At 38.3% G+C, this 23,173-nt stretch overlaps 1 protein-coding gene across 9 annotated transcripts in view; it reads left to right on the top strand.

The window, feature by feature from the left end:
* ablim3.L (actin binding LIM protein family member 3 L homeolog) overlaps positions 1 to 23,173 on the top strand; it is a 125,547-nt gene that overhangs the window by 89,785 nt on the left and 12,589 nt on the right. For 2 of the 9 annotated variants that reach the window (XM_041586197.1, XM_041586196.1), the window contains exons 6-14: positions 1,996 to 2,089; positions 4,433 to 4,520; positions 8,277 to 8,335; positions 9,712 to 9,783; positions 11,888 to 12,043; positions 13,452 to 13,578; positions 15,601 to 15,699; positions 16,545 to 16,595; positions 21,943 to 22,056. In XM_041586197.1, coding sequence (XP_041442131.1) covers positions 1,996 to 2,089; positions 4,433 to 4,520; positions 8,277 to 8,335; positions 9,712 to 9,783; positions 11,888 to 12,043; positions 13,452 to 13,578; positions 15,601 to 15,699; positions 16,545 to 16,595; positions 21,943 to 22,056 — 860 coding nt within the window. Of the gene's footprint in view, positions 1 to 1,995; positions 2,090 to 4,432; positions 4,521 to 8,276; positions 8,336 to 9,711; positions 9,784 to 11,887; positions 12,044 to 13,451; positions 13,579 to 15,600; positions 15,700 to 16,544; positions 16,596 to 21,927; positions 22,057 to 23,173 lie in introns of all 9 variants that reach the window. The other 7 variants (XM_041586200.1, XM_041586199.1, XM_041586198.1 and 4 more) reach the window with 7 other exon arrangements.

Genomic DNA, 23,173 nt, shown 5'->3' with positions numbered 1-23,173 from the left:
CTTATAAGTATAAGAAATACACTCCCTTATATGTTAAAGAGTATTTTGCAATTGTTCTGCTATAATTCTATCTTATGTTTTAAACAGATGCTATATTCTGTTATATGACAAAGATGTCTTGTTTTCCCTTGAAAAACCTGTTGAAAATCTATGGGAAATCTGGAGAGAAATTGTGAGATTCCTTTTCCCTTTGAAGTTCAATGTCCCTATTAAATGAATGCAAAATTGCTCAAAGCACACTTATAAGCAATTTGCTCTACCTTCATTAATTATTTTTGCTAGTTTTCAAGATATTATCAGTTTTTCCACTGCTAATGTAATGAAATTGAAACAAGAGTGCCACCTTGTGGTCACTTTGACAGCAGAATCTTCTTATGAAGGATTCTGTGAGATTTTATTCAATATAGAGTCAAATCTTTTGTTCAATGTTCAAAAGATATAACCTCCACTGCCCCATGTGTGCCTCAGGTAGTCCTACCTGCCATGCTGTAGAAATGACACTGGTCTCTGTCCCAACTGTCTTCTTTGTGCAGCAAGAACCTTATGGGGTTATGTAATAAAAGGCATCAAGTTTGCCCAGGTTCAGTAACCCATAGCAACCAATCAACAGGTAGAATTTACCTGTTCAAAAGCAAACGTCTTATTGGTTGGTATGGTTTACTGGGCAAACGTAGTGACTTTTATTACAAATGGGGCATAGTGCTTTAGTGTAACCTCATTTTTATGTGCCATGTATACTCATTTCTAAATGACTCCTACTGCACAGAGAAGGCAGTGCAGGTGGTTGCCTACAGCATTGGAGAACTGATGGAGCTGGCCAAGGCACTGGAGGCTATATTGATTGAACAGCAAAAAATCTATATCACAAAACAGCTTCTTTTAAGGGATTCTAACAGAAGCACACCTGTCACCCAGACATAAAAAGCTGTATAATAAAAGTAATTTTCAAATTAAACATGAAATCCAAATTCTTTTTTTGCTAAAGCATTCATAGCTGTTGTAAACTTGTTTAAAAATCTCAGCTGTCAATCAAATATTGTCTGCCCCTCCTCTATTTACTTTCACTTTCCATTCAGCACTTACTAGATGTCACTGCTCTCCCCACATTCTCCCTCTCTCTTTACCATTTAATTGTGTAGCCAGTGCATGGGGATGGACATCGGGTCCCCCATTCTGGTGCACAAACAAGATTCTGAGATGATAAAAGGCTTGCCTTAATAACAGTGTCCACAAAATGGCTCCTGCCTGTTTGCTATAATTATGAATTCCTAGACCAAAGGAAACAAGATTCAAATAGTTTATATAGTGTAATTAAAGTTTATTTTGCTTGACTAACTTGATAAAATAGTATTTGGAATATTATTTTGGGGTGACGGGTCCCCTTTAATAAAATTAATTTTCACCCAAATATGTGTGGTGCACTTTTCAGAGAAAAAAAACAACATTTATCCTTCCCGCACATTTACCCTTAGGGATCTGAAACATAACTGATTACATTGAAAGTGGGTATATTTTGGTGTACGTTGGGGTCATGAATGAAAGTAACTAGGTGTGGCCAGGGTGGATCAAGGGGCTGGCTTAGAATCCTTATTTTCCTGTTGGGAAAGTTGGGAGGAATAGCTAAATATAAATATATATATACCCAGCAGACACAAACACAAACTGCAAAGAACAGATGCCTTATTAGTAAATCAGTGTAAATATCAGAGAGACATGGGCATATATTAGAAATCAGAGAGACATGGACATATGTTAAAAGCAATTTTAAAACCAACATAATAAATCTAGCATTGAAATGCTCAGCTGACTCCACTGACAACGCATTTGTGCTTATTACTTTGGTAGCCAGCAATATGCTGTGGCTTATTCAGCAGAAATAGGCGAGACATCCGCTATGTTTGTGTCTATAAGGGAATCAATTGTAGGATGTTGCTGGTGATTGAATAATATCAGTGGACAGGGTGTTTTTACCAGCTGTGTTCTTCTTTCCTGCAGAGATGGCGTGCCTTATTGTGAATCGGATTATCATGCTCAGTTTGGCATCAAATGTGAAACGTGCAACAAATACATCAGCGGCAGAGTCCTGGAGGTACGGCAGTTATGACCAGTCTTAAGTAGTTAAATGTTTTGGTTCAATGGTAAGTGTTATTATGGCTTGTGATGCCTGCTGCTTCCTTTATCCCAAATCTACATACATTAACATTACAGTAGGTTATCATGTACAATCTATAATCTGGCCCATCATAGTATTTGCCATCCAGTACAACAACCACCTCCTTGACAAGAAACAGCAGGACGCACATCATTCTTGGTGTCATACTTTACCCAAGGACTAGCTGAGCAGGTTCAAAATAATTGCTGAAAGAGGGCCACGTAAGGGGAACTATGACAAAGTTGTACAACTCATTCCCCAGCTGTCTGCTATAAAGATGAAACAGCAAACAGCCACTGCCATGAGGAACAGCTGTTCAACATGTTTATAATCAAGCGCATTAAAGGACACGAGCAATTCAGCTATTACAGAAAGTGATATATATGTATTGTAAAAGGATTTTAATGTCCCTTTTAACGGCGTTGTCTATGAAGTACCAGAGCCCGGCCAAATCTGTAGCTCCCCAAACAGCTATTGTCTGCAGCCGGTCCTCTGGTATTTCTTGGACAAATGCATGTTGCCTTTCTTGTCATTATTTCTGCTGCTCCAAAAGTCATTCATGGGCTCCTTATAGCAGCAGAGGATGCTGGAAGAGTCATACAGGCTCTGTTTCTACCTCTCATAGAAAAGCAAATGGATGCTTCAGCAAGATAAAGATGTTTGAAAAATGATATTGTTTTTATATTTATTTGCTCTTTGTTCCAAATGTTTGTTTGTTGATTTAATTCAAAGGTATAATGTGACAATTGGTGTAGCTTTACGTTTTATAATGGAAGCGTAGGGAACTGCTTTGTGCCTAAATTTTAAGCCTAAAGGGTTCCTATCCTCTTTTTCTCTTTGCTGTGAGCAGCGGAATAATAGATATTTTGAGGTTCCTAGGTATCCCCAAGTTGTACATTGCAAGATGGCTAAGGAGAGCTAATTTATTTGGACCCAGTCTCCGACTCAATAAGGGATCGGCAAGATGTGGAGAAATTCTCTCCTAAAGTAATCCAACATCTTGGAGATAGGTTGGGTATTTTTTGTTTGCTCAATTTTTAATGAGCCGGGCTCATTGAGGCCAGATCTTAGACATGGCCACCACTGTTGGTGCCATTCCACATTAAACATTTCAGTATTTCCATTTTCATTATTTACTGAGTGACCACAACAGTGGATGCTGCAGTCAGGCCACATAGAAGCAGATCACGTATACAGCTGCAGGGGTCTAGTTGCTTGCTCTAAACAGACAAAGCTCTAAAGAAAACACATGAACCCAAATCAAGGTAATGTTTTCCCAGTAGCTCAATTTTAAAAAAAATTCTGAGATTTAAAAAAAAAAAACAACCGATTTTAAATTTGCCTGAGCTCTTTTTCATCCCTGCCAGCATCATGTTCATGTCACATGTAGCCATAATTGAAGGAAATCAGCCTGAGCAGCATGGAAGCAATGGGTTGGAAATAAAGCCCTTCAGAACCTCAAGGCAGCCACTGTGACCTTGAGACTGGTGTCATGCATACACAGCAGAGACAGAGCAGTACAGAATGTGATAGCAATGTATAGTGTTCACGATGACCCTTTTGCACTGGTCCTCATCTTTAGCCCTGTATAGTACATTTTACCATTTGGCATAGGTCAATGTATTCTTACAATATTTACCTTAGAGAGAGAGGGAGTGAAAAATCATTGATGCAGTAACCATAAGTCCTGATAAGAGTGGATAATATCAGCAGGTTCCGACAGTACTAACATCTCTTGGAGCATTGTACAGAGTGAGAAGAACACGGACACAAGGAAGCTCTGGAATTAACACCTGCTGAGAGTTCTTGTTATTTTCAGCACTCTCTTTGTGGTTCGCCCCTATAACTGATTTGATCCTAATAAATCACACCTGGCACCCACATTTGTACTCCCGTTAACTAAGAAAATGCCGCAACACAGATGCAGGCACTATGCTAGAATTATGGGGACAATGTTGCACTGTGGATAAAAACATTCCATTTTTGCACTATGCAGATACAATGATAAATGAACCCCTGTCCTGAATAGTTGAGATTTGCTATAATTTTCTTTTTTTTGTTTTTTTAAACGGAGACCAAGAAAGAAAATGTAAAATGCTTTCATAATCCATTTTCTGTCAAAGGTACATTAAACTTAATACAAAGCAATATTCTTTTATCGCCACAAGCAGAGAACAGACTGAAATAGTTAAGGCACATTAAAAAGGGGGGGGGGATGCATGAAATGAAAGCCAGTGTAGGATCCGGGTTTTGTAAATGTTCCTTTATTGCTTCTTTCAGGCAGGCGGCAAACACTATCACCCCACGTGTGCTCGCTGTGTCCGCTGCCAGCAGATGTTCTCGGAGGGAGAAGAAATGTACCTGACAGGTAATGTATATAGAAGCCTTGGCACAAGAAGGGGAGACATCTATTTAATAATAATTCTAATAAATGTCGCACCATAGGCTGTTAGACAGGAGCTCCTTGACAACTGGAGACAGAGTTTTTGGGATACCTGATATTTAGAATATTAGGAGGCAGGTTTATTAAGTTTTCAGACCACCAGGACAGTTTATAGGGCTGTGGCATATTTACAAAGTATTTCCTGCTTTAACAGAAGTACCAATTTGTCTGAATTCCAACAATTGCTTTAAGTGGTTAAGTTTAGTTAACTACTTTTCTAAGGGGTGAGCACCCTAACCAATCAAAAGCTTGCAGAAAACAGATGAACGTCGTGTTAATCATAATGGAATGCAAATCTATAGAGAGCTTTTGATTTGGTACACTTACTTCTACCCTAGTATATTACAGTATGTCCCATTTCCTATGTTTTTTTTAATTATATGAAACTGTGAACCATATCCGCTACATTATTTTTTTCTAGTGACATCATAGTGATACCACCGGAGCAATCAGGAAGGGCAGGAGAACTGTGGAAGAGGCAATGTGATAGAGTTATATGTAGAAAGCCTTTGGTGCATGTTCAGATTGGTCTTGTAGATTTTATCTGAAGAATACACAGTGGAACCATTCATTTATGGAAAACACACATACATACAGTGCATAATGAAATAAACTGCAGGACATTCCTTCATATGATGCATTTACCAGTCATCCAGGTGCAAGAAGTACTTATACAGGTATGGGATCCATTATCCGAAAACCCATTATGCAGAAATTTCCAAATTATGGAACCCACAATACTGCATTTTATCCAAATAATCAAAATTATTCAAAATGATTTTCTTTTTCTCAGTAATAATAAAACAGTACATTGTTCTTGATCCCAACTAAGATATAATTAAGCCTCATTGGAAGCAAACCCAGCCTATTGGCTTTATTTAATGTTTACAATGATTTTCTAGTAAGATCAAAATTACAGAAAGATCCATTACCCGGAAAACCCCAGGTCCCGAGCATTCTGGATAACAGGTCCCAAACCTGTAGTACCTTTAGTACTCTGCATCCTGCTATGATCGTTATAACTATCATGATGGGCCAAGAAGAAAACCCTTCTTTTTATTCCTTACTGTTTAGGGATTCTGCCTTTACCCCTTATACTGTATATAATGTGTGACCATTTGCCATGATTCAGCAGAACCGATGTTGGGAATGCCAGGAAAACCCAGGAAAAATGGTGCACTGTGTCATTTGCCAGCCTTCGGCAGCCTGTAGTCTTTATTCCTTTTTCTTCTAGAAGCAACATGTGTGGATATTCTAATGCCAGAAATAACAGTCCAACCCTGTAAACATCATTAGCTTTGGACATTGTCCTCCATAAAACACTAGCCTCTTGAGTGGTCTCTGAGTATCATATGTGACAACCAAAATATTAAGCAACTGTTACTGATCTTATTTTGCCCTAGCACCAGTTCATAAGTCACCCTGGTGTACTTTGTAAGGTTCTCCTATTTGATTTGGTAGTTATCTGTATTTCAACTATAACTTTGCTTATAGGCTGAGGTCACAGAGAGTACCCTGGAAGCAAAAATGATTAATTGCAAGAGGAAATTGAGAAGAAAAATAGCACAAATAAACTTTGAGATAGAATCTTTTATGCACACAGTTGCTGATGCTACAGAATGTTATGTATGGAAGCGCAGCTTGTGTTTGAGTTCATCTACTGTTCCAGTATGAGTGTCGGCCTTATTATGCCAGGGTAGTGCCAGAGAAATAACTCTAGTGCCCTCTTCTGGACTATGTTCTCACCATTCTATATGCTTTTGCCAAATAAGAATACAACATAGAATGTTTTCACTTTGTTCCTGGTGACATTTGGTCTATAAATCCATACAGTTATTTGAAATTAATTGTTCCGTGTCCCTCCCTGTACAATGTGATATAATATTTCCCAGCTTACTAAATCATTGCTATCATTACCTCCCGACATTCCATGATACAAATGCTTTAGGGAACAGGAATTATTCAGTAATTATTATCTTCTTTTTCAGAAGGAAACCTATTGCTTATTGCTGCAAGGGGATGCCTGTCCTGTTTCCTCCCAGACACTGCTACAATGCTTCCTTCTTTCCTTGTATACACAAGAGAAGAATGTATCTGAATATATCTGAAGTTTATATTATATGTAAATATGCACTGTGGCAGTGTATGACAGGAAGTCAAAATATAGTCAAAATCACAATGTGCTGTCTATTCTCACTCCTACTGTGCTTATCTTCCATGGAACTGCCAACAATAAATAGAAGAGCAAACCCCTTAACCTATAACACACAGCTTGACATAAATCACAAGTAATGTATCCTTAGCATACTTTTCGACTACTCAGCTACACAATGAAATACAGATACCCGTTCCACTGGGGTATACTTCATCTACAAAAAGACCAAAACACATACAGTAAGTTAGATTCACTTTTGTTCCATTAAATGATGATGATGTGAAGCCAAAGGCAGGAAGGGGTGTCATCAAAGCATAGTGCAAGACAGTGCTGTAAATGCATTGCTTACAAATCATGGTTTTCACTTTGATACAATATATAGGAGAATTAAGGGGGTGCTTTAATTTCAGGTTAACTTTCAGTATGTTATAGAATGGCAAGTTTTCAATTGGCCTTCATGATTTATTTGCAGCTTTCAAATGCGGGTTGCTGACCCCAGCAGCCAAAAAAAATGATTGCTCTGCGAGGATACAATATTATTGCTATTGTTACTATGTATTACCTTCTATTCAGGCCCTTATATTCTTTTAGGCTAAATTGGACCCTAGCAACCAGATAGCTGCTGAAATTCCACTCTGGAGAGATTCTGAACAAAAAGCAGCTAATTCAAAAACCACAAATAATAAAATAACAAAAAATGAACATAAATTGCACATTGTTTCAGAATAGCATTCTCTAATTCATACTAAAAGTTAATGTAAAGGTGAACAACCCCTTTGAAGTGCGGGTCCTACAGTATGTGTGTGTGTGTTGGAAGGCTTTTCTTAGAACCAATGTCATCTCCTTTATCAGTCTCAAGCATTTGATGCAAATGTAATCAAGGTGTCGGAGATGAAAACAGAAGGAATAGCTGTGTGTGTGTAACATGCACAAGCAATGAGGCCGAAGGCATCCGTAGACCCAAGTGCAGACAGCATTAAAGTGATATTCATGTTGGAACACGTGTAGATCAACAAAATATGAGTAGCTGGGATGTACCCGCTCTTTCTCTAGCATGAATATTCAAGGAGACAAGATTGTTAGCGATGTTTGAAGAAGTATACGACTTCCCTGTGTGGGTAACATCAGTGCAATTTAAGATGCTAATACTGATTGATGCTTTCGATGCCGGAAGCATGAAGAACTAGACAGAGCAATTATCAGGGATTCCCTAGAGAGCTCAGAGCCATCTTCATATTCAAGGTGACCTTCTCATGTCTGCATTAAATACCCCCATTATCTTCCAGCAGTCTAAGGGAATGTATTTGTTCTGTGCAAACATTTTCACATTATGAAGTGATTCGCCACAAAGTACCTTTTTTTCTTCATTCTACTATAGTCTTAAAAGAGATTTTCTGCCAAGTTAAATCCATGTGAATCCCTTTTTGTATTCAGTGTTTCTTTTGTGTTGGTGCTTCTGCTCCATTCTAGCAGTTGTGACTATCTCCATGCAATTATACCAGCTAAAATGCTGAATTTCTCTCCAGGCTCTGAAGTGTGGCATCCAATCTGTAAACAGGCAGCTCGTGCAGAGAAGAAGCTCAAAGTGAGTAAAGTGGCACAGCAAAGCTGGCTCCAATCATTTTATCTTGTATGACAATGGGGACATCCAGTTTCTCCAATATATATATATATATATATATATATATATATATATATATATATATATATATATATATATATATATATATATATATATATAAATATATATATATATATATATATATATATATATATATATATATATATATATATATATATATATATATAGGATGTTAATAGGATGGTGCAGCTGTAGAGGTTTATATTCTAAATGTATAGTTTAGGGGTTCCATAAACTATATATATTCTACTGGACTATGCAACCCCAGTGTGAATAAAATACATTGTTATTTACTTACTTGGGTTAACTTTTTTCCATGAACCCACAGCTACCAATTAGCAGTTAGCTTTCTCTGTTTTATTTTTTGGTAGGGATGCACCGAATCCAGGATTTGGTTCGGGATTCGGCCAGGATTTGGCCTTTTTCAGCAGGATTCAGGTTTGGCCAAATCCTTCTGCCGGACCCAACCTAAAGCAAATTAGTGGCGGGAAAGGAACTGGCATGACTTTTTGTCACAAAACAAGGAAGTAAAAAATGTTTTCTCCTTCCCACTCCTAATTTTATATGCAAATTAGGATTCAGTATTCAGCTGAGTCTTTCGCAAAGGATTAGGGGGTTCGGCCGAATCCATAATAGTGGATTTGGTGCATCCCTATTTTTTGGCCATATAATAAAATAATCCCATTAGAAAATCTAGGACCCTCCAAAATACACTAAAGGGATTATTTATCAAAGTTCGATTTTATCTCAATATTTTCTGCTACAAAACTCTAATCAAATCCACTCGATTTCTTTTTACGCTTATTTATTATTACATTTTCACGATTTTTTGGAATTTTCACCTGAAAACTTCGGAGTATTGCACTTCAAAAAATCATTCGGACTTCTCTCATTGACTTATATGCAACCTCGACAGGTCTGAGATGCCGGATTTTCAGATTCAGACTTTTCAATCCCCGGGGTATAATAAATTCCAAATGATTCGTGATTTTTGCATTTGGAATTTAGTGAACCCCCCAAAAGACTATGTAAACCATAACTACATTTGTTCCACATCTTTTTACCGATAAGATTTTTTATTTCATATGGCAGACCAGTAAATGATACAAGCTATCGTTTATTATTGAAAAGTAACTAATATACGAAATGAAATGATATGTTTGCTGGATCCACCTCTTCTTTTAACTGTTCACCGTCTTATCCCCACTTGATATCCATCCCCACTAGAACTTCCCTATGTGAACTGGTTTTTGGTGCTGACTGTACCACTAAAGTTAAAGGTGGAATGGGTGTGCCAATTACCTTTTCTCTCTTCACAGTACAGAAGGGCATCTGAGACTTCCATCTCCCCTCCAGGATCTAGTATTGGCTCACCCAATCGTGTTATATGTGTAAGTAACAAGTAACCAAAGGCAAATACAAGCTTCAAGCTCTGTTACTGCGTAAGATCCATATCACAGTCTGTGTGCACCTGTTATTTATAGGGGTTCTTAACTTTTGGGTAGGGATGTAAAAGTAGGTTCCTGTGCTGCTAAGTATGGGTCTGCATCATCTACTACAGGTGTCCCAAACCTTTTATACATGTGAGCCACATTCAAATATAAAAAGAGTTGGGGAGCAACACAAGTATGAAAAAAGTCCCTGGGGATGCAAAATAAGGGCTGTGATTGGCTCTTTGTTAGCCCCTATATGGACTGGCAGACTACATGAGACTGTTTGGCAATACACCTGGTTTTTATGCAACCAAAACTTGCCTCCAAGTCAGGAACTCAAAAATAAACAACTGCTTTGAGGCCACTGGGAGCAACATCCAAGGAGTTGGTGAGCAACATGTTGCTCGTGAGCCACTGGTTAGGGACCACTAATCTACTATAACAATGTGACATTTCTTCCTGTAATATAAAAAGCAATTAAAATGAGGTTCAAATTTAATATCCGGTAAAGCTAATTAAATGCATGAACTTGGAGCTCTGAAGCATAAGTCCAGTGCTATTAAGTCCTGAATGAATTCAGATGATCGTAGACATACAGCAGGACAATCACCATCTGAATTTACCAACATGTGCAACTGAAAATATTTTTGTATTCTACCCAACACACTTGAAGATGTTGGCCATAATATATATATATTACGTACTTTTCCGATTCCAACATTTCTCACTCATTCAGGCCCAAGTGTCCTTTTTGATTTCTGTCCTTCTTTATATGACTGATGCGTGTGAAAATTTAATCTATCGACCAGTGAATTAGGTTGAAACTGCTGCATCTGGGAAGCAAGGAAAAAAATGAATTAAACATGATGCGGCAGCTCTTTTTTTGCAGAGGGGGTGGGTGGTAGTGGGTCACATTTTTACTGGCGCTGATAGCAGAAACCACATCATTAAACAGATGCACAACCACAGATTACACAGTGCAGAATGACAAATATTGCATTCTTTCTGAGCTTGCTTTTCATTATTAAAGCACCCACCCAAAATAAATATAAGCCATCATAGCATCCTACCCTTTAATTAGTCACCCACATTCCTCATCATTGAAGATGTTTTAATTCAGGTCTATTTGCATCTTTTAAAGGGAAGCCAATAGCCAACACAAATGTTTCTGTGTAGGATTATTGACTTGCAAAGAGATGATATATGTTCTCTCCTATATGTAGCTTCCATGTGTACTCCATCTGGTTGCCCAGGACCATATCTAGAGTAGGGGCAGACCCTGTGACTGCTGTGGCTGGCCACAAGGGATCTGGGGCTCAATGTGACACTCACTGAAGCAGTTGCAATAAATGTCTATAAAACATCTTATTCCTAAAGTTTAAAGGGCCCCCATATGATATTGCTTTGGGACACCCTAATTTCTTCTGACGTCACTGTGTCAAAGCCAGTCTTTTCTTAGTTAATGGTGTCCATGAATACATGACTTTCAGCTCAAATGCAGTAACATTAACCCTCCTTAGGCCACTGCACTATTTTAACATTTCTACAAAATGTGACTTCTTCTTATGGATCATTTTCTCTTCTGGCTTTGGATGTTTTATCTGCTATAATTGGGATTTCTCCTGCAATTGTAGTACATCTTACACATTAAATATAGCCATATTTAATGAGTGCTGCTATTCCATGAAGAAGGTTAAAATATGAAATTAGATATGATAATCAGTTATCTGTAGCCAGACAAAAGGGAAGATAAAGGAGCTGTGGAGTTATTAGTGGAGGTGTAACTTTCAGGATGGAAACTGATGAACAAGACACAGTGCAGCAAATGTAGTGAAAATACAAAATTATTCCAGGAACCTCTCCTGCATGGACACATTTTTGATTAAGGTTAGGTTAGACGAGCATTCATTTCAAACTTGCTCAATATTCTTCAATAAAGAAACAAGATGTAGTTCAGTACTTTCCCCCTTAGGGAAACAGTGGTTTAGCAGCACTTGGTAAACATGAGCTTCTGTCACTTTACTTTTCTATGTTCTTTTTCCCTCTGCTCTCTTCTTTCTAGGCCAAGGTAAACAACGAGATTCTAAATTACAAGGATTTAGCAGCCCTCCCTAAGATCAAACCAATCTACGCAGTGCAGCGCCCTGACCTCATTTCTTACGAGCCTTATAGCAGATACACATCCGATGAGATGCTGGAGAGATATAGCTACGGGGAGGTACAAACGCTGCACGTATAGCATTGCACATTCTATTCGTGTTTGACTGTAATCCACTTAGTGTGATTAAATTGAATACATGCACTATTCCGGGAATGAATGGCCAACCTGCAGCCTTCTAGATGTTGTTCACCACTACTACTCCCAGCGTCATTCAGGGCTGCAGGCCATTACATTACCTATTCCTGTTCTGTTTATATTTGGAGTCTGATGTGTTGATGGTGGCATGAAAACACTGCAAACATTTTATGCAGTTTTAGATCACATGACCATTTATTAAAGGGCACATATACCTTTCCATTCAAGCTTAATTGCAGAGGTAGACCAACAATATCTTGATGAAGTTGCCATGGAAGGTCTGTGTCCCCTTTAGCTTTTTTCCTGCCAATAGTGTGAAAGGTACAGGTTTTACTTAGGAAAAATGCCCAGATCTGCTGCTTTCAAATGTATACTTCCAGTACTCACACACACACACACAACCTCCTTCTTTAATGCAGCTGATGTGTTGCCAGGAAATCTATTATATTTTTTTATGCTTAAAGAGGAACTAAATCCTAAAAATTAATATGGCTAAAAATGCTATATTTTATAAATAGAACTTATTGCACCAGCCTAAAGTTTCAGCTTCTCAATAGCTGCAATGATCCAGGACTTCAGACTTATTAAAGGAGGTCACCATCTTGGAAAGTGTCTGCGACATTCACAGGCTCAATGGGCTCTGAGCAGCTGCTGAAAAACTGAGCTTAGGGGTCATCGCAAATTATCAAGCAGAAAATGAGGTTGGCCTGTAATATAAGCTGCTGCTACAGGACTGATTGTGATGCTAGTTGCAATGGTTTCTGAGCTGCCATGTAGTAATTATCTGTATTAACTACTAATCAGCCTTATATTGCCACATGTATATTCTATGTGTACTGTATATTTTCAGTTGGTCCCTAAGCTCAGTAAGAGACATCAGCACAGAGCAAGTGCAGTAAATCAGCAGAAAAGAAGATGGGGAGCTACTGGGGCATCTTTGTAGGCACAGATCTTTACTGCTAAAGGGCTGTGGTTGCCTTGGGCTGGTACAGAAGCACAAAACATAATGTACAACATTTTTAGCCTAATACTTTAGTTAAGATTTAGTTCTCCATTAAGAAAGGCATTCCAAAGTCATTTTGGAAAGCTGCACCGATTCAGAGTGACCAGATCATGTGAAAATCAAGGATGCCTGTCGACAATGTTGTTACAAAGGCTGCAGTTCATTTAAATGCAATCATCTTAAAATCAGTGCAGCCCAGCAATATATTATAGATGTCCCTGATTTCAAATAATGGTAACCTTAACCCAAACATTTACCATAGTTGCTAATGTTTCTTCTACATGTAGTATTTGTGAATAATGTCACTATGTCTTATACTTTTTAAAGGATATATATGAAGGGATAGACTTGCGCCAGAGAAGATCTTCTAGCCCCGGTTATATAGACTCTCCTCTGTACAGACATGAAGTATCCCTCACCATGCCACGCAATCCACAGCATTACTACATGTCAGGTAAGCCAGACAGTCCTTGCTGCCCTTGCAGTACATAAGTGAATATACACTTCATAGACTGGAATTTATATAATTGTTATTAAAGGAATGTCCACCCAAACAATATTTTGATTTGTTTTGAGTTATGAGCATTACATAAACATTTTCAATAATGTAGTTATTTGTAAATGTAATTGCAAACTGCACTGTCTGATTGTTACTCCTTTCTCAGTTTGCCTAACTACAGAAAGAATGTAGAGTTAATGTCAGGTGGTTCGATTTGTCGTCTGCGGTAAATTGGCACTACTTCGGGTGATAAATCTCCCGAAAATACTTCTCCACTGGCGATAATCGAAATCACCTGTGGTAAAACCTATGCCTTGCAAAGTCGCCCAAAACTGGCTCTAGAGGCAACCTTGGAAAAATTAAGCATTGCGATTATTGCCGGTTGAAATTTGTTGCCTGCAGCATCGCCAATTTATCACGGTGACAAAATATCCCCGTCGAACATTACCCTAAAATAAGTAATCTCTTCTCCATCCAAGACTCTAAGGGAAAACAGGTAAACATACACAATGCTTTGTTCCCCGCAGTTCCCCCATGACAAAGATTTCCTAAGTCCCACATTGCCTTGCAGACTTAATGCTAAAGCATGCAAGGCATTGTGGGAATTGCAGTCTTGGCTGGAGGGAGGCTGACTACCTATTAATTGTTTAAATGGTGTGAGTAGTCAGGGGAAAGAGAGGAGAGAATCAGTAGGGATGTAGCGAACTGCCGATTTGGTGTTCGCGAACGCCGTTCGCGAACACCGGCAAAAAATGCGAACGTTCGCGAACAGTTCGCGAACTTCGAACACCCGCTAAAATCGTTCGATTCGAACGATCGAAGGATTTTAATCGTTCGATCGAAGGATTTTCATTCGAATCGAACGATCAAAGCCATTCGATCGAATGCTTTTCATTCGATCGAATGCTTACAATCGTTCGAACGAATGGAAATCGTTCGATTTTTAGCGGTCGAAGGAATTCGAATGGTCGAACGATCGAACGCGAACTCAAAATGCGAATGTTCCCAAAAGTTCGCGAACATTCGGCGGACGCGAACGGTCGAAGTTCGCGCAAACTAGTTTGCGGGCGAACAGTTCGCTACATCCCTAATCAGAAGAGACAGACACCACATCCATTGTTCAGATAGACATCCAATATATGCAGATTCTAGGGCTAATTTAAGAAAATAGGTTCTAAATTGCACAAGTGCAGTTGCCAGTAGCAACCAACCAGTGCAATACAATGTAGAAAGCAACTTCACTTGTGCAAGTCAGCACATATGTTAATAAATACACCCTCTCTGGTGGCTGCCCCCATGGCTACACAGCAGCTTGTTTATATAAACTATAATAGAGTTTCTGAAGTAAACACTCCAGTTTTTACCAGTACAAGCAACAGTGCATTATGTTTTTATCACTTAAAATACATTATAATTTTTTGGTGTTACAGTTCCTTTAACCCAACCCTCCCTCACTGTATCAAAAGTTCTAAGCACACATTTTGCCTGCTCAGATTCATAATAACCAAAGAACCCACAACATCTGTGCTCCCAACCCAAATCTCTATTCAACACCTACTCCAAAAAGACAGAAGTGATGTAATATGTGTGGGAATAAGGTGTTGCTGTGATCTGACCCAGCCTTCCTAGAAATCACCCATGAAGATTTATTTGTACTGATACCAGTTCCACTTTGTCCCCTCAGTGTTCTTATATTTAACTGTGTCTCAGTACCTCACTATTTCTGCTTCTCTTTCTCTTCTCTCCCTTGCTTCTCACTGTCTCTCATGATTCGTCCCCTTTGGGCTCTATCCTACTGTATATGTAATGTCTTGTATGTCTGTCACTTCTTTATGTTTCTGCTTGATTATTCTTTTGCCCTCATTATACATGTTTTTTATTCCTCGTATGTCTCCATATGTCTGATGTATTGACATTGTTTCTTTCTGCCTTCTGTTGCTCCTACTGCCTCACTTTGCTTTCACTGCCCTTTCTCAGGCACAGATAGTGGGCGCAACTCACCTTTTTATAGCCAGTTAGATGTACGTTGCTCCTCGCCGAACCATTACCAAGTTCCACGGCATTTCCACGTACCAGGTAGGATGGCAAAAGGGAGCTAATTGGCGCCCGCCATGTGAAGCAGGAACATAGCCATGTCATTTTGGTGATCCTCAGCCGTTGTGAGCCTACTGGGGCTTCATTTCATACTGCAGCCCTTTACATTACTTATGTGTTGCATTGGAGAATCCTCATGGTAGTGGTGGGAAAGAAAAGATTTAGTTTATGTTAGTGTTACCCACTGTGGCCTATATAAATGTTAATCTTTAATTGCAAAGCATCGTGATATTTCACTGTACCTCATCCACATACACAGCGTTCACAAATGCACAAACCTCTGCCATTTGTCACTCTTCTGCCAATTCACAGCAACAAAATCCAGATCCTCATGGCTTGATTTATGTACTAGGTGCAAATCCATGGCAAGTCAGAAGCAGAAAACAGCCAAATGTTTGCTGGACAATAAAAAACAATTTGTGCTGTGGATTAAATGTGGATTTTAGCCAAGTCAGCTTGACAGCACGGCGTCCTTAAACAAACCCAGTTCTGCAGATAGATAACCCCATGGCAGCCTTTGCCATATAGTACACCTACCATCATCTCTCTCCCCCCTCAACAGGCCAAGCTGCAGGGGAATTATGGAATTTGTTGTGTAGTAGCAAGTGGATCTGTGAAGAGTGCCTATACTTGCCTTACCCCTTTGCATCTCTTTCATTCTATTGTGTTTTACCTTCATTGGTTTCTTGCTGATTTCAGCCTCTATTTTTTCCTTTTACCTCTATTGTGGTATTGTCCTTTCCTTTCCCCTTGTATACTCTCTCTTTCACTTCTCCTCTTATCTTTTACCACCCTCTTCCCGTCCTCCTCTTCCTTTCTTTTTGCAGCCGCTGCAGAGAGTAACATTTACCGGAAACCCCCCATCTATAAACGGCATGGTACTGTTAAGACCCTTTTTGCATGTTGCACGTTGCTGTGATGTATGCAATCCAGTACGTAGTGACTTTGATGTATTGCATACCAAGCTCTAAATTGCTGTTCTGTAAGGGATAGACAAGTCATGTTTCTGTGGCTTGGTGCAAGATCTACAACTCCCAGTACCCTTAGGTATTGGAGGGTTGCTGGGAATTGTATTTATAACATCAGCTGCAGTGCTACAAGTTGTCTATCCCTGTCCTATGTCCATACTAAGCATGTGTAACAATGGGTGCTTTTACACTGAACTGTATGCTTTGCCCCAGACAGAACATTATTGTATTTGTAGAACCTTACTTTGTGTTTTAAAGCAGTATTTTGTTACACAGATTCTATAGGCAACCCCTATTTGACATTGATAACTGGATTATGCTGTGTGTGTCTCAGATATGCATGGTCATATGTTGCCTTCTGTGATCATATTTGGAGACTCAAGCGTGCAGAAGTGTCAGACTGCCAGCTGGGTGATGATTCTGGAAGCTGAAGTTCCCAAAAAATGGTGCACTTTGGGTTTGACATGGAAGTACTAATATCTCTTGACTGATATAAGATTCAGTTATATTAACTACATTATAAAGAATAAAGCTTCAGTGCCATGTTGTTTTAACATGCCCATATTCACATTTGGCCCTACAGCTATATTAAATCTTCAGCATCCTCTGCCTAACAGCTGTAGAGTCATTTTATAATAGTGGCTTATTCTTTAGCATATCTTTATTAACCTTGAAATTTAATATGGTTAGAAATGTTATATGCTGGACTAATAATACCAGCCGTGAGGTTTAACAACCCTATAACACCGTTGATCTGTAGTTTTAAAGTTTCCTGCAACAGCTCTCTGTCTTCTGAACTTGGTAAACCATCTTTTGGGTGTCAGTGGCACAGCACATGCTCGGTGAAGCTAAGGTTAGGGTCATTGAAAATAATCACAATGTTAGCAGAAGTATGATGCAAACACGCTAGTTTCATGCTTTTCATGCTAATCAGACTTTGATTTTATATATATACTGTATATATATATTTGATTTTATATACTGCATAGTGTGTTGGTTCTTAAACTAAGGTATCTGACCAGAGCCTGTGTTGCAAATATGCAGAAAAGATAACAAGGAGCTAATGGAGGTTTCTTTGGAGGCACAGATCCTAACTGCTAGAGTTCTGTGATGGCCTTAAACTGATACAAATATCCAGAACACAAGCTGTATGTCTGGACTAATTATTTGTGGAACTCCAGTGTTCCTTTAATTTCACATTGCTTAGCTGGAAATATCATAACACTAAAAACGTATGACACATACCGATTTTGAATTGAAATTGAAACAAAAGCATCAATTTTGTGGTAGGCTGAAAATTGATTTTGCCAGAAAATAGAATGTCTATTGTCTGCTCATGAACTTCATTTTCTAAGCAAAGCAACATCCCAAGATATTCCTTTTCTGATGAAATGTTCAGCCCATCCAGTTCCAAGGAACAGCAGGTGGGGCTGTTGTTTCATATTCTGTGCATTAGCCATGTAAAAGCTGTTGATATCTTGAAAACTAGAAAAAAAGTAATTCATGTAAAGTGCTTTAAAGAGAACCCTAAACAATTTTACATTCATTTATTTTGAGGGTTTACATATCATTTAAGGTTTTCATAGTGACAGTGTATCTTGAAAGAACCTGAGCTTGTAGCAATATTAGTACCACTTTGTTTCTGTAGTGCACATCTGCTGGTACATGGAGAGCCTGAGGCCTATCAATATCATCTGTATTATAATGGCATCCTATGCTTTCTAAATGTCATCCCTCATTAAACTACAGCAAGGATACATTTGTAAAACATTGAAAACACGTCTAATTTATTTTAAATCCATACACTCAATATACTTCCTTTGCTTAATTTATTTAAAACAATTTCTGAATATACAAAATACACTTCAGTATGACAGCAGCATTCAGTGATTTTTTTATGTTTCACGTAACTTTTTAATTTGGTCTAAGTCCCTGGAGGCTGGTAATATAGGAAATGCATGAACTAGCTACAGGTAGGTATATGTCGTTGCTTTATGGTCTGTGTGCATAGGTTGGACAAAAACAGAGTTGCACCCTTAGTTGCTGTTGAATTCAGCTCCCATCATCCTCACCCAATCAGCTGTAGTTCATGATAGTTAGTGGGCATTTATATTCCTTGTGTAGGTACTGTATCCAACATATACAAGTATTGTGACTTTGCATAAAAGTGACAAAAGTCTATCTCTTCTATCCCATCTCTCCCTTGTCTCTCCTGGCTGGCGCTGTACACTGGTGTAAGTAAGAACTTATTTTCTTTTCTCTATAGAAAGTGTGGCTTTGTCTAGTGGCTTATTTATCAATGTACTGCTCCCTGCAACAACAGAAACCCCTTTTCTCAGCATCCTAATGTGTTTTGTTTTAATGCATGATTGTATGTATCTGTGTGCCACAAAATACATAAATAATATTAGCAGACTATATCTGCATGTTTCATAGTAACAGAATGTATCAGGTTGGAGGCCCTTGTTTAGATTTTATTGGCCTGGGAAATGAATGGGAATATTACTGTGACATTCTATAGTTTGTTCTTCTATTTAATTTGAGCAAGTGTAGCAATAACTACCGACTTCTCAGGGCTGGAGTTTTCCGGATAAGGGATATTTCCATAATGTGGATCCCCATACCTTAAAGGGCTTTGTCTAGTGGCTTATTTATCAATGTACTGCTCCCTGCAACAACAGAAACCCCTCTTCTCAGCATCCTAATGTGTTTTGTTTTAATGCATGATTGTATGTATCTGTGTGCCACAAAATACATAAATGATATTAGCAGACTATATCTGCATGTTTCATAGTAACAGAATGTATCAGGTTGGAGGCCCTTGTTTAGATTTTATTGGCCTGGGAAATGAATGGGAATATTACAGTGACATTCTATAGTTTGTTCTTCTATTTAATTTGAGCAAGTGTAGCAATAACTACCGACTTCTCAGGGCTGGAGTTTTCCGGATAAGGGATATTTCCATAATGTGGATCCCCATACCTTAAAGGGATGCTGTCATGGGAATTTTTTTTTTTTTCAAAACGCATCAGTTAATAGTGCTGCTCCAACAGAATTCTGCACTGAAATCTGTTTCTCAAAAGAGATTTTTCTATATTTCATTTTGAAATCTGACATGGGGCTACACATATTGTTTCCCAGCTGCCCCCAGTCATGTGACTTGTGCTAAACTTCACTCTTTACTGCTGTATTGCAAGTTGGAGTGATATCACCCCTCCCTTTCCCCCCAGCAGCCTTACAACAGAACAATGGGAAGGTAACCAGATAACAGCTCCCTAACACAAGATAACAGCTGCCTGGTAGATCTAAGAACAGCACTCAATAGAAAAAGCCAGGTCCCATACATTCAGTTACATTGAGTAGGAGAAACAACAGCCTGCCAGAAAGCAGTTCCATCCTAAAGAGCTGGTTCTTCCTGAAAGCACTTGACCAGGCAAAATGACCTGAGATGGCTGCCTACACACCAATATTACAACCTGCATGTTGCAGGTTTAGCTCAATGGGAAGTCAAGCTGTGACGAAATGTCATGGATCATAGGTGAAGCAATTTTTCCTATTATTCTATCAGAATGTTGATTTTTTAAGAACGGTGCATGGTCACACAATGAGTTTCAGTTCAAATTGCTGCAGCAAACCCACCAATGTTAGGGGGAAACATTTAAAAAGATGACATGTTCAGGACAATTCTCAGCTCAATATGGGGACATGTATTTTCAGGTATAAAATGTGTAAAGCTCACATATACCTGTGCCTTCACACAATTCTTACTGACACGAATGGTAAGTGATTTGTTGACAATTTGACACTGCCCTTAGAGCTGAAAAAAATTGCAAATATGTGCAAAATTCTGCAAATAGCTACATGTCACATAGCGCACAGACTGGCCATAATTTAGGTGACCTGTAGATTTTAAACCATAAATCATCTTACAAGTCAAGGAAGAAATAACCATAAGTACCAGGAAATACAGTACATTCCCTCAAAATCTATGTCCTGATGGCCAGACTCCTTACTAGCATACTGGATAGGGATTTTTTGCTACTTTGCAGGCCAAGGAGAAGCAGGAAGGGGGCGAGAAATGAAAAGTAGGACAGAGAAGCAGAGATTTAAGCAGTTTCCAAGTCCCTGGAGCAATTTGTGTGATTGTCACGCTAACTGCATGCCACTTGATCGGGCTGTGACATACAACAATTGTGAAATAGATAAAAATACTATTTTTTAGTGTTACAAAATGGAGCACCCTTAATTAGTCAAGGTTTGAACTTGATGGACTTTGGACTTTTTTTCAACCCAACTAAACTATTTAACTATTTAACCTTGCCTCTGCCGCGGTGAAAGTGATGTACACTTGTTGATCCAGTCATTCCTCCCTACAAGGACTACAAAGACTGGAAATAACTACAATAGCCTTCCAATTTCTCTCAAACCGCTCATGATATAATAGGATTGTGCCACTGTCACAAAGAAATGTTGTGTTCCATGTTATTAATATAGATTAGAACAAACAGAGCACCACCAGCCTCTAGCTGACTTTCATTTTTGTTTTAGAATCAAAATCATTCTCAGATTTACCAATACAGTTTGTATTTTTATAACCTGGGTGTTGAACTTTATTACATTTGGTTATTACACCTGTAAAATGCTGCACAGGAGCAAAACTTACAGATATTTTCTGTTGTCCTCTTCTGATATTCCTTTATAGAATGCATCAATGGGAATATTACAGTGACATTATGTAGATGTTTCTGCTGTTTAATTTGAGCAAATGTAGCATGAGCTATACAGGTATGGGACTTGTTATCCAGAATGCTTGGGACTTGGGGTATTCCGAATAACGGATCTTTCCATAATTTGAATCTTCATACCTTAAGTCTACAAGAAAATCATGTAAACATTGAATAAGTCCAATAGTATGGTTTTTCCTCCAGTAGCGATTAATTATATCTTAGTTGGGATCAAGTACAAGGTACAGTTTTATTTTAGGAAAAAAGAAAATCATTTTTAAAAATTTGGATTATTTGGATAAAATGAAGTCTATGGGAAATACCCTTTCAGTAACTTGGCACTTTCTGAATAACGGAGCCTTTACCTATATCTCATAGCACTAGGTGGTTTTGATTATTATAATTAATTATATCCTTTAACTGACATTCACTTTCTCCTAAATAAGTATCATACTTAACTGGAAATGTCCCTTCTGACATCAGTCATTATGTGTATTTATTTATCTGACTTGTTACAGATGATCCCTTTGAAGCAACGAAAAGCAAAACAAGTGAAGATCTTGTACAGTCTTCTAAATATTTCCCAGCACATTCCCATGAACTGTACTACCAACCTGAATCTGAGTTTTGGATGTATTCCCCAAAAGGTACTACATTATCTATGGCCATCTGCCTGCCAAGAGGGTGTCAAAATTGCTCTGCAGAGGGTAAACCTGTGGGTCCCCAGGAAATAGTGACAGGTTCTAAAGTTCTAAGAATAAACAATTATTATAAAATAAGATTTTATAGTGTGTCTTTTACACAGATGTATGGTATGGCAAATGTTATCATTAAAAACAACCCTGGATTTAAGTCAAGTGCAAATATTTAGTAGTTTGCCAGATGGGAAACTTTCACTCACTTCAGAGGAACGTTAAAGGCTCAGCCCTCGAGCTATTGTGCATTATAGCTTTAGAAGCCAGTCAACTAGGGAATTAAAGTTTGCAACAGCTTGGTGCAGCAAATTTGATATTTATAATGTAACATATAACACTGTGGGAAAATGTTAACTTGCATATTTTTATACAATCAATATTTATGGCAGAGCTAGGGTCATTGTATATATACACAATCTTGCTGGGTATTGTATGTAGAGGTCCAAATATAGTTTGATTCCGAGGAAGCTAGGATCACTCCCAAAAGTCCAGCGTCAACTCAGGTTCTCCTCCACCTGTAAGAAAATTCTTCCAAATGTAAAGTCGCTGTATTCCTCCAAATAAATTTGGGGAGGGAGAATAACAGAAATAAATTTCATATAGTGTAGTATTTTTAAATGTTTTTTGCTGACCCCCTTGGTGTCTATTTAAAACCACCGTGCTTTACAATTCACACTATAATTGTGTCATCCAATGTTTCGTGCCAAACTTAAATTCAAAGCAATTTTAAAGAAAAAATAAAAAATAAAAATAAAAAATATTAAAAAATAAAAAATAAAAGATGGAGGAGAAAGGATTGTTTTGTGAATTATTACATTAAAGAGTAACCAATACGTGCAACCCTTGCTGTTAGTTTTTCACCCTGTGTGCACACAATAATTACGTAACTTTTAAGTGCTGAGTGTGAACACTCTAACCACAATTCAGAGACCGATCGTACCAGTAGCACAAACAACTCACCAGACGTGAGTTTTGAAAGATCAAAGATCAAAAAATGCTGACTCCAGCCTCCGCTGGTTCCACCATATTTTATATAGGTATATAGGTAGCTATGGTAAAACAATAGCCG

The sequence above is a fragment of the Xenopus laevis genome, chromosome 3L (assembly GCF_017654675.1).
Source record: "Xenopus laevis strain J_2021 chromosome 3L, Xenopus_laevis_v10.1, whole genome shotgun sequence".
In the NCBI taxonomy this organism is placed as follows: Eukaryota; Metazoa; Chordata; class Amphibia; order Anura; family Pipidae; genus Xenopus; species Xenopus laevis.
The sequence above is the reverse complement of the archived record's forward strand: the minus strand, read 5'-3'. Positions and strand labels throughout refer to the sequence as shown.